Raw genomic sequence first — 18,117 nt, forward strand, 5'->3', positions numbered from 1 at the left:
CAGCTGCTACTAAAAGCGTGTCCATACCACGAGGTAAATGCTGGGGGTGGGCACAGAAACTTCGCCAGGTGAGGCATCGCACTGATCTGTCTGGCCCTGCCCCGGCTGTCATGCTGTCAGCCGGCTGATTCTCCTCTGCCATCTCCAGGGGACAGTCTACCCTACAGCGGTCTCGCCTGGTTCTTCACTTACTTTGCTTGCTGTCTCTGGGAAGTGAAGGATGTCTCCGGATCTGTCCCTCCCCCATGAATCAAACTATAAACATGAAGAGCAATTTAGGTTTTTCTTGTGAAATATCTCTTATCAAAAATAAGTGCTTCATTCCCATAATATGACTATTGTACAGAACACAAAAGGTGAGACCTGTATCATCTGCAAACACCTGTGCTATCTCACCACAGAAGAAGGGTGTAAGGAGGGGCTGTCACAGAACTTGTCACACCTGAGGATCTGCAACACCTTCAGCCTCTGTCACGGTTACGTGTTTGTCACTGTTTTCTTCATCTTGTTCAATTGCTTAAATAAAAAAAAAGAAAAAGAACAATATTAGACAAATGTAGCATCATAAGAAAATTGTTTCAGGTCATTTTCTTTTCAGATGGCAATCTGGCAGGAAAAAATAATGTTAGGTAGAGTCCCAAAATGTAAATATCAGTACTGCTTTTTAAATTATTTGGAGGAAAAGTTTAACGAATAGCACTAGGCACTTTTCATGTACATTATCTCATTTGTTAAATCAGTGGCATTGGAGCAATCCGATCTCAATTTTCCTCGTCACCTCAACCCATCAAGACATCATCATGTCAGTTTCGTATTTCACCCAAGGGGGAGCTGGGGGTAGAGGTGAAGGCTTCTATCCAGTTCATGTGAGAACATCATTTTTTTTTTTTATGTGATTTTTTTGGCTAATAGTTTACCGTTATATAATGAAGGAAGCGTGATTTTTTCAAACTTAAATATAGTTGATTTACAATGTTGTGTTAGTTTCAAGTGTACAGCAAAGTGATTCAGTTATACATATATATATTCTTTTTCAGATAATCTTCCATTATAGGTTATTACAAGACACTGAATATAGCTCCCTGTACTATACAGTAGGGCCTTGTTATTTATCTAGTTTATATAGAGTAGTGTGTATCAGCTAATCCCAAACTCTTAATTTATCCATCACCCCCCCTTTTGCCCTTTGATAACCATAAATTTGTTTTCTATGTCTGTGAGTCTCTTTCTGTTTTGTAAATAAGTTCATTTGTATCATTTTTTTAGACTCCACATATAAGTGATGATATGATATTTGTCTTTCTCTATCTGACTTACTTCACTTAGTGTGATAATCTCTAGGTCCACCCATGTTGCTGTAAATGACATTATTTCATTCTTCTTTATTACCGAGTAGTATTCCATTGTATATATATGTGCCACATCTTCTCTATCCATTCACCTGTGGATGGACACTTAGGTTGCTTCCATGTCCTGGCTACTGTAAACAGTGCTGCTATGAACATTGGGGTGCGTGTACCTTTTCGAGTTAGAGTTTTCTCTGGGTATATACCCAGGAGTGGGATTGCTAGAGGAAGCAAAATATGTCATATTTGGATTGTACAGAGCATTGCTACCACAAAATTCCAAACTTTGGAGTCTTGAATCCACCTCCTCTCCCATACTTCCCCAGCATCTCCCTATCCAAGTCCTTGTCACCCTTTCTGCACTGGTGCAATAACCCCCTACCACAAAGCCCCTGATTCCAACCTCTCCCTAATAAAATCGGGCTTGAGCACAACTGTTAAATAATCAGTCTCAAAAAATATAACAATAAGTGCCCTGCTTTGGCCTCTGTATCACTCATCTCATCAAGTCTGAACACTGTTCATCACAGAAGGTCTTCCCTGAATTCTCCAGCTTCTTCCTCATCTCCAACTTCACCCTGACATTTAACATCAGAACGTATTGTACCAGCTCTGATCCAAACTCTACGATTTCATTATTTTTCTCCTTGTATAGCCTGCTCTTCCATTTTAACAAATATGTACTTAGTACCTACTAGGTGCTTGGCACTGGGGTCATTCCTGTGAACAAGATAGGTAAGCCCCTGACGTCATGAAGTACACATACTAGCTGGGGGGATAGCTAACAACTACTGTTCCAACGAGTAACAATCATAATTATTACAATAATAATCTTTAAAAATAAGATGGGATTAAAGATCATGATAAATGGTGAAATGACAGAAAACCAACTGGGGGAGGTCACTGCAGAGAGCAGGCCATGCACGCTGCTTCCCTGAGGAAGTGATGTGTGGGCTGAGACCCGAGGGTGAGACAGAGCTGCCCGAGACAGGTAAGAGTGATGCAAGACAAGCCTGGAGAGACCATGGGCCACGGTCAATTCAGATGTTAGTCTAAGAACATGCGGAGGCGCACCAAGGAATTTTAAAATCGGGAAATGCACGATGCATCTATTTTCAAAGGTACTTTTTGCCTGCTCTGTGGAGACCAGACTTACGAGGAGCAAGAAGGAAGCAAGGAGTCCAGTTAGGTGACCGTGGCTTAACATCTGGCCTAAAGATAACCAGGGCATGGACCAGGGAAGCGGCAATGAGCTGAAGAAACATGGAGGACTTGAACTGTGTTTTTGAGCTCATTTGGCAATGAACTGAATATGAGAGGCAGGGGACTGTGCAGGTGGGGGAGGGAGATGAGTAAGAAAAAGTAATCCAGGGTGATTTGTAAGTAGAATAAGGCACTGCTCATACACACTGTACCACTTATTCTTCTTGCCGTCTCCATCAAAAGCAGGCCCCAGACATAGCAACCTCGCCGACAGTGAGGTCGCCCACTGCACTTTTGGATTCAGTTTCCACTGTTTCGTGTACTCTTAAGTACTATGCTCTTTGCTCTGTATTTTTTAAAATATTATTTCACACACCTTTTGCTTTCATATGCCTTTTACGCCCACTGCGTGGTGCTTATGATGGCACCCACCTAAAATGCTGCGCACGCAGCATGAGCTCTGTAAAAATTAACTGAGATGAACAACGTCTCCCCAAGTGACCAAAACGGCACAACTTGACTACACCTACATATATGAGCTACGTCTTTCATAACCACTTATTAAAAAAGAGGGGAGGGAAAGTCTTCTGTTAAACTCCACGGATAACTAGGATAACTCCTACCAGCTGAGCATTTAAGGGCAAGGCCAGAAGAGTGGAATCGGAGAGAAGCTTTTCTTCTATTGTCAACAAAACGTTCCATTGACGCTACTGTTGCCCAGTTAGGAGGAACTTGAAGAATAAAGAAAAACACTCCTGTTTTCTTTGAAAAACTAGAGGCACAAATGAAAAGGGGAAAATAAAATACAAAATAATATCTGAAACTCCACTTAAAAATGCAATGGGCTGTAGAAATAAGCAAACTAACAGCTAATATAAGAAGCCTTTCCTCATCCTGTAATGGGGAATTACGTTTTTGGAGGGCAATTCAGTAATATACCTACAGGGGACAACCTGGCCCACATGAAGTATCCACCGTACCTTGGCACTTAATTGATGCTTTGTTTGAATTTTTGCCCTTTAAGGTTTCAGTTTTGATGAAAATAAAGAAAATTAAATTTTGAAGTATTTTTGCCTATTACATTCATGTTTTTGTTTCTAAAGCAACAATGTTCTGGTGTCTATGCACTTCTTTTTCTCACCTTATTATACTGCATCATACAATATGCAGGACAGTGAATAGCAATTTCATGATTGAGAGTTCACACTATTTTTTGAGATTTAGGCATAATTCTTAGTACATATAAATAGAACCAAAGGAAGAAGAGACTAGCACAAAGGCATACTTGGAATAAAATAAAAATTCAGTCCTGTACTTCTAGCTTATCCTCAACAACACCGCTCCATTTCTTATCATATATTTGAAGACCTCAAAATGTGTTGCCCAGAGTTACATGTTGATTAACAGAGCAAGAATTAGAAACACAAGTTAAAGGCATGTGGCAAAGGTCACTCAGCAACTGATTGCAATGTGGGTAACGAAGAGACACTCAAAGTTCTAGTAGACTCTTAACCTCAGCACCTTGATAATGAAGAAAAGAGTGTGGTCTCTTATAACACGTAACATAATTTTATTGGAAATAATGAAAAAATATGATTCCAAGAACGCATTTTAGCCAGGGTTTCACATACACCACTTGGGGAAAACACCTTATTTATCGTGGCCTTCAGAGGATTTTATAATCACCCCCATGAAGTCTCATGGACCACATAGTTAGCCACCTAAAAGGGAATGTCTTACTGACCGTTTAATGTGAGATTAATGTCTAGGAATATATAAGGGGCAGCTTCTCTTCCTGCCTTCTCATAGTGCGGCTCGTGTAGAACAAGGAGGAAGCAGTTACTTGGATTCATGAACTGAGTTCGTTTATCTGATTAGAATAAGAATATGTTGGGGGAAACTTTCCTATGCAAATATTGATTCTGGGACAGTTCCCTCCAGTGGAACACAGATACAGGAATGACTGCTTCTGGGACCGAGGGAAGCTCGAAGCCGCACTCTGCCAACATAAACCATCCCCTTATCTCTCAACACACAGAGTCCAAAAGCCAGAAAAGACCTTTGGAAATAACTTACTACCACAAAAGTTACAGCACAAGCTCTGAAGCGTATGCTTTGAATGGTAAACATGAGAGCCCCCGAGAGAACTAAGGATATATGTGGATTAATTAGCACTGATTCACATAAAAGTACTTAGTTTAGTTGTATCTATTTGTAAGTTAGCCAAGAGCAATTCAAGAGGAGTTACAGCCTCCGAGGATGCCAGGGCTCGCCTGAATGTCACTTTCTTGCTGCCTTGGGGACAAGAGGTTCTCTCTCCCCACGACTTACTGGGATGGTTGCTAAGAAAACTCTCCTAATAACTCTGTCAAAACTATTATTTAAACACACAGGGGACTGATACACTATCAGAATGATGCTTACTTAATTTCTGATCAATTGTGTAAAGGTCGAAGCCAAACCAGCCGGTCATTAAACACAATGACCGTAATGCACTATGTGACTAGAGTTGCGAGCGTTCTTTAGGAATCAACCAAACTTTTTCTTTTTTTTAAATTTACAAACCAACCAAAAATCTTACTACAGACAGAAATTTAGCACTTCAAGTTCCAACGTGAGAAATCAGCAAATACAGTTGAGAAAAATAATTCACAGAGTAACTTGCCAAGAATTAAATTTTGGCAATAATGTCCTCTTTCACCTATGTGGTATTTTTTACAGAGGGAAAGCTGTTTCATGAAGGGTCTCATCTGATGTTCACACAACCTGAATAGTTGGGCAAGTAAAATCATCCTCATCTTATAGATGAGGTGAAGGAACCTGTCCTGGTCCTCCCACATACAACGTATGTATCTGTGGCAGTTCAAGTCGCCCTCGGTCAAGGATGGAGCAGAACAGGCTGGTCAAACTACACATCTGCAAATCCATTCATGTGGATCCTGACCAGGATTCCTTTTCCTTTCTTTTTTAATGAAATAGAACAGAATACAGTAGAAAGAATAGGAAAAAAAATTAAAAGTCAAAGGCATTGCAACTAGTATTTTTCACAAATGTGAATTAGCTACGTGCCAGGTCAAGCTCTTTTGTGTGTCCTGTGGGTTGTGAACATTAAAATGTTAAGAAAACACAGAGGTATCTTCAGGCCACAAGAGGCAGAATCTAGTTCCTCACTATCTAAGTAACCAGCTATTTTCTGGTACCATTCCTGGAGAAACGTCATTTTGTTTATTTTAGGAGGCCTCTCAACAAGACTCCATCCACATTCAACAAGGAGTGTATTCCCCGTGAGAGGGCATGGAAATGAGCTGCCAGCAAGATACACTGATAGAGTACATTCATTTTTAGTTACCAACATACATTCACAAATGCTTCCAAACACTCAATCTTTTCTAATCTTTAAAAAGTAAGGGAAAAAGCAGTTGCAAGCCTCAACTCATCACTATATATGTTTTTGCAGGAAAATTTGCACAATAGTGGTCAGTAGTCACCACTGAGTCATTCCATACAGTATTTTTATTATTATTTTTTTTACTGTTTAAAGTTTTGTCTGTTTTTTTTCAGTTTTATTGAAAAATAATTGACATACATCACTGTATAAGTTTAACGTGTACAGCATGATGGTGTGATTTACATATGTTGTGATTACTATAATCAGCTCAGCTAACATCCATCTTCTCTTATAGATACAGTAAAAAGAAAAGAAACAAAAGGAAAAAAATGCTCCTTTTGATAAGAACTCTTAGGATTTTCTCTCTTAACAACTTTCCTATGTAACAAACAGCAGTGTCAGCTACAGTCGTCATGTTGCACGTTACATCCCGAGTACTTAGTTATCTTTGAACTGGAAGTTTGTGTCTTGACCACCTTCCTCCATTTCCCCCTCCCTCAACCCTCTGCCTCTGGTAACTCTAAGTCTGATGTCTTTTTCCGTGAGTTTGGTTTTTTCTATATCCATTCATCCACTGACGGACACTTAGGCTGTGTCCATGTCTTGGATATTGTAAATAATGCTGCTATGAAATGGGGGTATAGATATCTTTTCAAGTTAGTGTTTTCATTTCCTCTGGATATATTCCCAGAAGTGGAATTGCTAGATCACATGGTAGTTCTATTTTTAATTTTTTGAGGATCTTCCATACCGTTTTCCACAGTGGCTGCACCAATTTACAGTCCCACCACACTTCACTATTATAATCTGGCCCATCCAGCGCCATTTGAACTTCACTTTGAAAGCTGACCAATAACCACTATATCTTTGTCCCAGTTTGTACAGCCTGTCAGCTGAACTTGAGACTGTTGTTTTAAAATTCTTTTCTGGGTCCTTATCATGTTGAAACTCTGAAAATGCAAGTTTTCTGCAGGCTGTCTTTTCTCTCTTTGCCTCTTTCCTCAGTGATCTTATCTGTTCCTATGGTTTCAACTTTCCCTGTTATGCGGGTTATTCCCAAAGCTGTGTCTACATCTCTGCCCTCTTCTCTGAATTCCAGGCCCGCATCTCTGGTTACACACTGAGGATGTTCATTTCACAGACCGTCACGTGCCTGCTCCGTACAAGCTGCTATGATAGGTGTAGTGGTACCACCTCTGCCCTCAAGAAAGAGTCATCTATTTAGTAGGATGTGAGGACACAAAGGTCTGAAGTCACATGCATCACCCTCACTATCACCCACAAGCCTCTTCCTCCTCCGGGGGCCTGTTCTTTAGTTCAGATCGCCACCAGGTGTCTTCATATTCTTCCTTCCCCTCATCCCTCACCTCCACCTCTCACTAGATCCTGTCACTTGTACCTCCAAAACGTTTCTATCCCTCTCCCTCCCTGCCACTGTCACAGCTCATGACCCCGCCACCTCTCACTGGGGCCACTGCCACAGCTTATCAGCCATTCTCCACCCAGATGTTCCACTTCCAAATCGCCAGTCTGATCCCGCCACGCCCGCCCCCCAATCCCTTTAGACTCCTGCCTCTCACCCCTTGGAGAACACGACAGTCACACAGGGAGCTCAATACCAAATCAGACTCCACAGCCCGATCCCAGCGTCTCTGATGCAGTAGGGCTCCGCCCAAGTTTGTGCAGGTTTGAGAGCTTTGACACCTGGGCTCCCTACTCTACTAAACACTGGCCGTCATTCAGGCTGAAGCCTCAACCTGGCCTTGAAGGCTGGGCATTTGGGTCTCACACTCTCCCAGGGCACGCCCCACATTTCTTTGTTTCTAGCCTGGAATGCCCTTGTTGCCACGTTCACCAGGCGAAATTCTTGTCCACTGGGCTCTCCAGCTCAAACCTCATCCCTCTAGTGAGAATCCTTCCGCATCTTCACGACCTGTACCCCTGGCCCTCGACAAAGTGGGGAGTCCTTCCTTCCTGGCCTAACAAAGCTCTTTTTCTATACAGTTATGCTTTTTCGTCTCAGTATTTTATAACTAGCTACACAAACATCTGTCTTTACTCATCTACATCACGAATTCCTCAAGGGGAGAGAATAACTTCTAGAAACTGTGCTGCTGACTACTGGTCTACTTAACTGAACAAGGGCGACCAATTCAGAAACAAACAGATACAAACAGAATGAAATGTCACACCCAGTTTGAGGGAGAGGGTGAGATTATGAAAGAGACTTCAAGGAAAAGGTAGATTCTGACACATGAACGAGGTGGTGAGGAAAGGCAGTCTACATAGAGAATCGGCATAAACAGACGTAAGGTGTAGAAAAGCACGGGATGGGACCAGGGAACAAGACAGTGTTGGGAAACAGCAGAGAACAAAGCTGGAAGAGTTAGTTGGCCTTGGATGTTAGGCTGAGGAACTCGGAAGTCACTTAGCAGCAAGTGAGGCGATGTGAGCAAAGGAAACATCACCATCATTACGTTTATTACAAACAATTTAAGCAAGAATTGACTTGAATTTCCTACTAGGACTTCAGTCTCTTTGAAAATTAGAGCCATATGACATACTTATTTTTAAGCTCTCCTACACATCCCCTCCCCTCCAACTCTAGCCATGCCTCCCAACCCACAGATTTGTACAGAGCAGATGATAAACGTTCGCTGCGTAAAAGAAATGTATTACTTTTTACTAACATTTGAATATAGGTGTGCTGATAATTCTGGAAATTCTTGGCACCCAGACATCATAATCAATCTAGAGCATGGAGGCTAGTATCACTGCCATCTCCCACATCAGACGCTCCACACTCCCCACACTTGTCTGGAGGCACCTCAAGCCACTGAGAGGGACTCTGGCTGCTTCCCTGCCACCTCACTGACTGCATGATTTATCCCTGCCCTCAGGCACAGAGGATTCCATTTCAACTCTTAGGCCTTTGCCTTGTAGTTGAGGCGGCCCTCCAAACTTCCTTTCCTCCACTTCGTCACAGGTTTTTACCTATTAGGTGTTTTTTTTGGAGTAACATTTAATACATGTCCAGTCAACGGAAAAGTTATTCAAGAGAAAAATGATAATCTCACCAGAGCAAAGTGTATCATTTAATTAGAACATAAATATTTGCTCCATTGGCAAGGGTAATAAAGAGCTCATCAGTACCTGAGCCCAGCAGCCTGTTCCCTTGCCCTTCTTAAGAGGAAGTGTACCAGAAATGAACAAGTTTCCTTTTAATGCAAAGATGGCTTGTATACAATCCAACTAAAAGAAAACCTCAATGGAAAACAATCGAATCAACCTTAGCAAAAATTTTCTTCAACATTTTTCTCTGGAGACAGAAAGGCTTTCGTTTTTTAAGTGCCTTGCAAGGACTATGTTCTGGTGACAGGACAGGTTCAGGCTGATCACATGATAAAAGATATGAGCAGCAATGATGCTCAGACACTGCAGAACATTCATTCATTGAAAAAGATCCTAGTGCACTCCACTACTCTGTACAGTTTTGCTGAGCAATTAAAATTTTTAAAGATTTATCTTAAGGAGTAAAAGAAAATTATTTCTAAGCCTAACTACGTGCCAGTGAGAAGCTTCATGCTTTAGGCCATCTAGCTCTCTCCCACCCCCAAGAGCCCCAGAGGCAGGTGCCCTTTGCTCCATTTCACAGAATAAGAAAATGAGTGTCTGAAAGCCACTACTTCACAGTAAGGGACTAAGCCAGAACTGAACCTGAGTCTCTTAATTTCCTTTTTTTTTTTGCGGTAAGCGGGCCTCTCACTGTTGTGGCGTCTCCCGTTGCGGAGCACAGGCTCCGGACGTGCAGGCTCAGCGGCCATGGCTCACGGGCCCAGCCGCTCCGCGGCATGTGGGATCTTCCCAGACCGGGGCACAAACCCGTGTCCCCTACATCGGCAGGCGGACTCTCAACCACTGCGCTGCCAGAGAAGCCCTTAATTTCCTTTCACAGCTAAGAAATTCTGCCTCAGGGACTGTAAACCAGAAAACACAACAGGTTAGATCTACATGGACATTCTTGTTAACTAAGGTTTTACAGTAGACAAGAAACCTACATTTCAAAGATAACGTTTATTACAACTTTCTGCTACTCACATGATGCTCATTCTTTTTGTTGTTGTTCCTGAATGGTCAGCAGTTCTACTGCTGAAGCTTCCCTTGACATCACAGTGAAATTCTAAAACATACAGAGGAACCACCAAGAATCCCCTAAGAGTCCTTGTGTTTGCAAATACAAGCAGACACTAAACGGTACAATCGATCGATCGATCAATCAATCAATCAATGGGGGCGGGGGGAACCAGACAGGCCAAGAGGAGGCCAGAAAAGAAGATTTGAAAATTTTCCTTAACCTTCATTGAAATCTATCCCGCTAAAATTTAAAGAAATTTCCTTTTATTACACAGTTGGGAAAAAATACAGCATCATTCCTACGCTATTTCTAGTATACGACCTTTGTCGAGTGATATCAACTCACCAACCTTGAACCTCATTACTTGCAAAAGAGGATGATAATAACCGTGACCCCACAGGGTGGGTGTGTGGAAGAAAGGATGGAGGTCAAGGGCTTAATCAAGGGTAGCTACTACTTATGGTATAAAACATGTAATGCGCTTTTTTCTTCTGAATTTTCATCCTTGGATGGAAACTTTTTCCTAATCAGACCCACCTACAGCTGGGGTAGAGCAGAAGATAAAGAACATAAAAATGAAGCCAATATGGATAAACAACAAGGTCCTCCTGTAGACCATAGGGAACTATATTCAATATCCTGTGATAAACCACAATGGAAAAGAATATGAAAAAGAATATGTATATATGTATAACTGAGTCACTTTGTTGTACAGTTGTAATTAACACAACGGTGTAATTCAACTATACTTCAATAAAAAATAAATTTAAAAAAATTAAAAACTTGAATATAAAAAAAAAATGAAGCCAATAACATTTGTATTCCAACACCCAAGGTAGAATTGTGCAGCAAGACAACAGACTTGAAAGGGCAAAATCTGTAGAGAATCTCACCTTCCTTTGCACATCAAGAACCAACTCCAGAAGTCTCAGATGACAGATCTTTCTCCTGGGATGGCTAAGCCACAGGTTTGTTCCCCTCAAGGGGACAGTCAGGAAGTAATGGGCTAGAAAAGCTCAAGGCTGTTCCCGTGTTTCTGCAAGTGGACCGTGGGCTGGGGCAGGGCAAAGAGGTAGCAGAGACAGAAGGTCAGAGCAGTCCTGATTCCCCCAGGTGGGCTTGGGCTCTGAGGCCGAGGTCAGTAGATGGTTGAAGCGACACTGACCGCGGGTGCTGGTTTACACACTGACAGGGCCGTGGCACATAGGGGAGACTGCCTTGAAGCCTACCCCAGCCCCACGCAGTGGCCAGTGGACACGCAGTGGATCAGCAGTGAGCATCGTAAGGCTAGGGGCAAAAAGGGGCAGAGCTCACTTTTCTGAGTTGCTCTTCTTTCCCTGACCGGGAAGTCTGCAAGGACTCAGAAGTGTCTCCATGGCCTGGGGAAAAGAGGCCTGTGATGGAGCCTGCCCTCAAAAAGGGCCAGGGGCTGGTTGGAGCATGTAGCAGGGAAGCAGTGGGGATTACAGTTCCAGCAAAAGGCAATATGGAGCCGAAGAGCCAGGAACGTCCAGACACTGACCCAGCCAAGATGGGCCCCTGACTGCCGCTGCAAATCCCACAAGGCAGCAGCCACTGGCATGGGCACCTCTGCAGAGACCAGAGGAGCCCAGGGGCACCATGGGGCTCCAACCACCTCACATGCCAGAAATCAAGTGGTCCAAGAGAGGAGATTTAAACTAGGTCCAGGCAGGACCAACATCCTGAACAGAACATTTACCACAACAAAAGTTCAAATCAGAAACAGCTGAAATATTGCTCACTGGCAGTAGATAGGACCATACAGCATAGCTGTTGAAAATGAACAAAGCATTTCCCACCTATATTTCAGTGCAGTGAATAACTCTGACAATCTGTTACACTACCATTTTTGAGTATTAGTGTAAATGCTCCAATGACTCATAAAATAAAATAATTGCATAAGATCACCAGATAAGAAAATCAAACCAGGACATATATGGAAAGAAAAAGTTTTGATACAGCATTGGTTATCAACCCAAACTACTTTTCACATCCATGATGAAGGCACTAAGCCAGACATATTTCCTCTCAAATAAAAGTATACATATTTTGACTTTTCATATAAAACTGATAAAACTACTAGACTGTCCATTTGGTTACAAGACTAACCCTGAAATTATTTGATTCATTTAGGCCTAATGTTACTAGTAAAATGAAGCAGCTTCAACAACGTGGATTTAGGTACAAATGATAAGCCTGAATTCCACACCTGTAGTTAGTTTCAGTGATGACCCTGAGAGGACCAAAGGGTCCAAGGTGCCCAGTGTCCAAGCCTACAGCCTAGGTGTGCTGCTCTAATGCCATGAGATCAGATGATGGAATCTGCTCCTTCCCTGACCAGACAAGGAAGACAGACACTCCCCGGGGCCCACAGGCTGCTTGGGACAATGCCCACCAACCCACCTCCACTGTCAGCAAGAGGGGTTTCCAGCCATGGACTAAGGACAATCTCCAATCTCCCCTAATGCCCCCCACCTGAAGGTGGAAGTTTGTTTTGTTACTAATATATGTTAAATTTGTGTTTGCTCTGAGGTCCCCCTCAGACAGAGGAAAAGAACCTTTACTTAGCTCTACCTTCAGAACTATGATATAGAAATGGGCCTTTTAAACACAGGAAAACAAAACTAAAAATCAAAATGAAGAAAATAGGAACATATAAAACTAAGATGGCAATTCTATCTGTCATGCTTTTCTCTCTATTGCAGTTAGAGTGGAAGATAATGGGCAACATCTCTAAAAACTTCCATCTGTTCCTAAGGGTAAAAAGATAACAATCTCTGGGCTTCCCTAGTGGCGCAGTGGTTGAGAGTCCGCCTGCGGATGCAGGGGACATTGTGTAGAGCTTCACTATGGAAAAAGTCTAAAAGTAAAAAAAATGTTTGGAAAAGAAATTAAGCTATCAGCAGTTGTTATTCTTACATTCTTACCAAATAGACAGCAATGTATGCTTAAGAGAAGTAAAGCTGCCCAGTACTTGGTACTTAGGACCTGACCTGCAGGACCAGCATGGCCCCTAGCATCAACCAAGCCCACCCTTTCCTTTTATAAAAAATGCAAACTGAGGCTGAGGGAAGCCAGTGACTTGCCAGAGTGAACACTGGCCAGTGTAAGAATCAAAAGATTTCCTGACTACATGCCCAGGCCTGCCAGATTTGGTAGCAGACTATGTTCACCAGACCACAGAATTTCATAACTTTACAAACTTTATAAAAACAGCATATAGCAAGGATGTCACTTCTTAAGGAATATTTTAGTTCCTAAGAGACCATTTTAGCCATTAGCCATAGCTTTCCATTTAATTATCCAATCATCTTTTTCTTTTAATATTTCCTTAACTATTCTAATATTTAATATTTTTAAACATCTACAGACTGCTTTTATTTGGTACCTTAGGGGTATACAGAGAAGCAGTCATAACATTATAAATTGTAAAAATGGATCACGGGTCAATCCCCCTCCCTGCCCTCACCCATGCACCCCGTCCCCCATCAATGTACACCTTTATTCGAGCCCACAGAATTAGTCAGATACAGGGTTTTATGTGGATGCTCGTCCTTTTGGGGCACTTCATAATTAGCATACTAGCCTCTCAGACTGGCCTCCAGATGCAGGGTGGCATGTACCACATGTTCTTCTGGGAAGCAGCTCCCAAACCCCAGAAGACCAAGAACAAAGGAGCTAGCAGGCTCTGGAGAAGCTACCCCGTCAACAGTGTATTAAAGACACCCATTAGTTGCCTCAGTCAGCTAATTAGCTCAACAAATCCAAAACCTAAATCATTAAAGAAAGTGGCCCTGATTGCATTGCTGGGCTCTGATTTGGTGTCACTAACCCAGCAGGGTAGGAACTGGGCTGTTCCACAGAAAACAAAAAACGGTCCACACTGGGGAACTGCCATAGGATGCGAGCACATTTTTTATGAAAGTCGAGCCCTGCCAGGAAGTTTCACTGGTGAAAGAAGTGCACCAGGGAGACTTCTGTGTTTATGCTTTGAAATTTAAAGCAATTTAAATATAAATTGCTCTCCTTTTTGTCATTATGAGAAAGAAAGAAAACGTGGGCTTCAGATCTCTGGTGTGCAAATGGTCATTAACTTCCACTTGACCTTGGGTGTAGAACTAATATTGAATTTAAGCACAGGGTACACTCATTATACTCATCTAGTTTCCTCACAGAAAATATGTTCCCAGGAGCTGCAGTGCTAGCAGCCATTTTCTCTACACTCGAATAGAAAACTTGAGTCTCCCTTTCATTCCTCTCTCCCACCTTCCACCCACCTTTCTGCTCCAAACCTCAGAAAACTGTTTCCCAAGGGTCGGCCGCATTTATAAAACACAGGCAATAACAGGTAGGAATCTGAATGACGTAAAATCATTGTCCTGGACCACACGAGACTCAGGAGCATCAGTGCTCAGTTCTCCTTCCCAGTATCTGATTCCCGAAAACACGAACAAGCTCCCACTTAAAGTGATAAATACCTTTGTCTACGGAGCCTTATAAACATTACCTACCGCCACTGAAGTGCCCCTGCAGTGCATTTTTTTTAAAACAGAGGCCCCTAAACCCTGCATCCCCGAGTACACTCTGCTGCGGTTATTATAATTATTCACCTCCTTGGCAAATCAGTTCCATTTACTCTCTTAATGGACATGACCATGTGGAAGGATGAAAAACAAAATCATCTTGCCTTGCTTTGTAATTTCCTAAATTCTAAGCAACCCTCAGGGTTAAAGGAGTGCAACTTCCTACGCTGGATACTCTCAGATCTCTGGTTATTCAGGAGAAAGGAGGGCAAAGGGCTATTTTCTTTTAATGTATGTCACTTAATGGTTATTTATCATTTCGACTTAATAGCTCTAATTACAAAAGACAGCGTCATGGGATTATTTTTTTAAAGGCAATTTTCTTGGTATCCCAGTGGGAGAGTTAGGAAAAATTTACAAAGCGTCTGCTTCATGCATTTTCAATTGTTCCTGGGTTTTACCGTTGTTATTATTTTCTGGATTGTAAGATTTTTACATTTTCAAGTAACCTTTAACCTTGCACTGCCTTGAGAGTTACTGTTTCAAGACTCTTATTATGGTTTTATGCCATTAGATAAAAAAGGAAGATACAACTTGTCAACCGCTGAATCGATCGCTGTTCAGTAAGAATATGCCCTGGTGGAGATGGGATGTGAATGTGCAAAATCCGTCAGCAAGCAGAAGAGTCTCTGGAAATGTCAGAACAGGAGTTATTATTGCACCAAAGACGGGTGGAGATTTTGCAAACTTCAGCAATCAGCGTGGTGTTAGGCAAAGCTCTCTCTTCTTGGGAAAACATCGTAGATCATCAATCAATCAGGAAGACCAGAATGTTGTGTTGAATATTTTAGGGGAAAACACATGCTACTTCTTTCCTCTTGGTTGACAAATGCTAAATAGCACATTTGTTAGTGGGGCTAACGAGACAATCAGTGTGGGTCTGTGCTGACCAAGAAGGAGAGTGATGGCCACTGCCACCACAGCATCCGGGAGGAGACAAAGGAGAAGGAAAGGACACAACACAAACCATGTGGAAATGTCAATTCTTAGAGGACAAGGTGCGCCCTATAAGGACAGGCTGGGAAAGACTTGGAAAATTTTAAGTGATTGAAAATATCACTAAAAATTAAGCATAATATCGTAATTGCTTAAAATACAGCTAACAGACTTCTGCCATTATAAACTAGTATTTTCTAGCTTGAACATTCATTATTAGAGATTAGATGAAAAAATTATTCAAGAGAAGACTACTTTACTTTTTTTTTTTTTTTTTTTTTTTTTTTTTTTTTTTATTGTGGCCTCTCCCGTTGCGGAGCAGAGGCTCTGGACGCGCAGGCTCAGCGGCCATGGCTCACGGGCCCAGCCGCTCTGCGGCATGTGGGATCTTCCCGGACCGGAGCACGAACCTGTGTCCCCTGCATCGGCAGGTGGACTCTCAACCACTGCGCCTCCAGGGAAGCCCTACAGTTTTTACTTTTAAGAGCATTTAAATTTTTTCAATAACAAGTTAATCACAGAAAACCAGAAAGGGAGAAGGAGTTTGAGATAGCAATAAACGTACCAGCGTGTAAGCCTGTCTTTGCTGCCCCTTAATTTTATTATTACCATCTATACTCTAAAATCCCATTTTATTGTGCATTCTCCTGTATATGAGCAATGTGTTCACGAGAGGATTAAAGTCAAACACTGCGCTACATTAAAAGAAGAATCTATCAACTAAAAAGTAAAAAGTTAGAGGACCATAAAAGTTGGAGCAATTCCATAGGCTTAATGGTTATTTTTTTCTTCTAAATGTGCAAAAGGAAAAGCCTGTCTCTGCTGTTAAAAATAATCAGTCAATCTATTTCATTTCTCATGACACAGTGACAGGGATGGCTTTTCTTTGGGAAGCTTCTGCCCTGAAGGAGAATATGTCTCCTCAGTTGTGTCAGACCTCAAGCCTCATTGCAGAGCTTCCTGTCAACATTGACTTCCCCGCAATCCCACAGACAAGGGGCCTAAAGACAGGTGGGAGCCTAAAACTGCTAAAGTTCCTACAACGTGTTATTGGTGACCAGTGATTGTTACCAACAGGAAATCTTCAAAGTTGGGAATTTAGCCAGGCTCTCAGGGTGATAAAAGGCCCTCAGCTTGTCTGATGGGTCCACCATGATTACCAGATCCAGGCGTCGCCTGCTTGAACGTTTTGTACACACACAGTTCATTGTATAGCAAATAGTAATAACCAGGTTGTAGAAATCACATACTCATTCAAATGCCTATTTAAGCTTCAGCATAGGATTCAAAGATGATTAAACAAACAACAGGATTTCTAAGGCTAGGAGAAACAATTTAACACGAATGTAAAACAATGGCTTCCCTCTCATCCTTTCTGGTCTATTAAAAATAAGAAAGTTTCTTAAAAGCTAAAACTAAACACAACAGGTGAAACCATTTTATACAATTTTATGTTATATATATTTTAATATCCCAAAGAAATAATAAATCTTGGCACAAAAATAACACTTTAACCTGAATCCCTGGATGATTTGAGAAAGAAGAAAAAAACTGCTCCTATCTACTACTTGAAAAATGTCAGCTTTCACTCTATTCTTTTCCTTTTCACAAACCACATCTTTACTCCCCTTAATCCAGAAAATTCCTAACAAGGGAGGGGACATTGTGTAGTTGGGAAAACCAGAGACTGGGTGCTGGAAAGCCTGGGCTTGCGCTCTGGCTGTAGCCTTTCTAGCCTGTGTGCTCGCTGGCACAACAATTCACCTCGAAACCGTGAGACTGGGACAATACAAACAATTCCCCCTGCAGTGAGTACCCTGCCCAGTAGCCATTCCCTCTTCTGCTGGTTTTCTTTGGGGAGCCACACCTGTCCTAGCCTCAGTCCGTGGGTCTCGTGGGAGGCTGACTTAACTTCTTTATCCTGCCACCTCTCTATCCTGCCTTCCAACCATGTGTCTACTGCTACAGAGATGGGCATTCCACCCTTCCACCGAGGTCCCCACCAAGACTTCTGTTGGACCTACTAGAAAGAGGTTCTCTCTGCTGAGACTGATTAACTCCACAGATTCCCTGAGACAGTACATTTCCTTGGTGGTTTTCAGCTTGTTTATCTCTCGCTTATACCTAAAAGAGTCCTGAATAAAATATTCCCAAGGTTGTGACTCCATTAAGGATAATGAAGGAAATTAATGAAAATACTCATTGTTATAATTAAACACTGGAGCTGGAAGGAATCTCTAAGGTGCCCACATTCTACACCTACCCCCTCACGATACAAATTGGAATCACTTTACAAAAGTCACAATGACATTTAATGGTATAAACAGAGCCTAGAACCTCTTCTTTCTTTCCCAAACATTAATATCCTTGCTACTTAGTTTTAAAACATTTAACCAGATATGGTCTAGGCAGAGAGAGTGAAATATAACAACTGCCAAGAGGGTTTACCAATATGAGATTTCTGGCTTTCCAGAAATAGAAGCCCACCATGGCACACAAATTTCA

The 18,117-nt window shown here is 42.0% G+C and overlaps 1 protein-coding gene across 1 annotated transcript in view; it reads right to left on the reverse strand.

The window, feature by feature from the left end:
* RAPGEF5 (Rap guanine nucleotide exchange factor 5) overlaps positions 1-18,117 on the reverse strand; it is a 177,107-nt gene that overhangs the window by 109,109 nt on the left and 49,881 nt on the right. Inside the window, exon 7 of the mRNA XM_024738490.1 lies at positions 443-516. Within this exon, the coding sequence (XP_024594258.1) occupies positions 443-516 (74 nt within the window). The remainder of the gene's footprint in view (positions 1-442; positions 517-18,117) is intronic.

The sequence above is a fragment of the Neophocaena asiaeorientalis genome, unplaced genomic scaffold (assembly GCF_003031525.2).
Source record: "Neophocaena asiaeorientalis asiaeorientalis breed wild unplaced genomic scaffold, Neophocaena_asiaeorientalis_V1.1 scaffold89, whole genome shotgun sequence".
Lineage (NCBI taxonomy): Eukaryota > Metazoa > Chordata > Mammalia > Artiodactyla > Phocoenidae > Neophocaena > Neophocaena asiaeorientalis.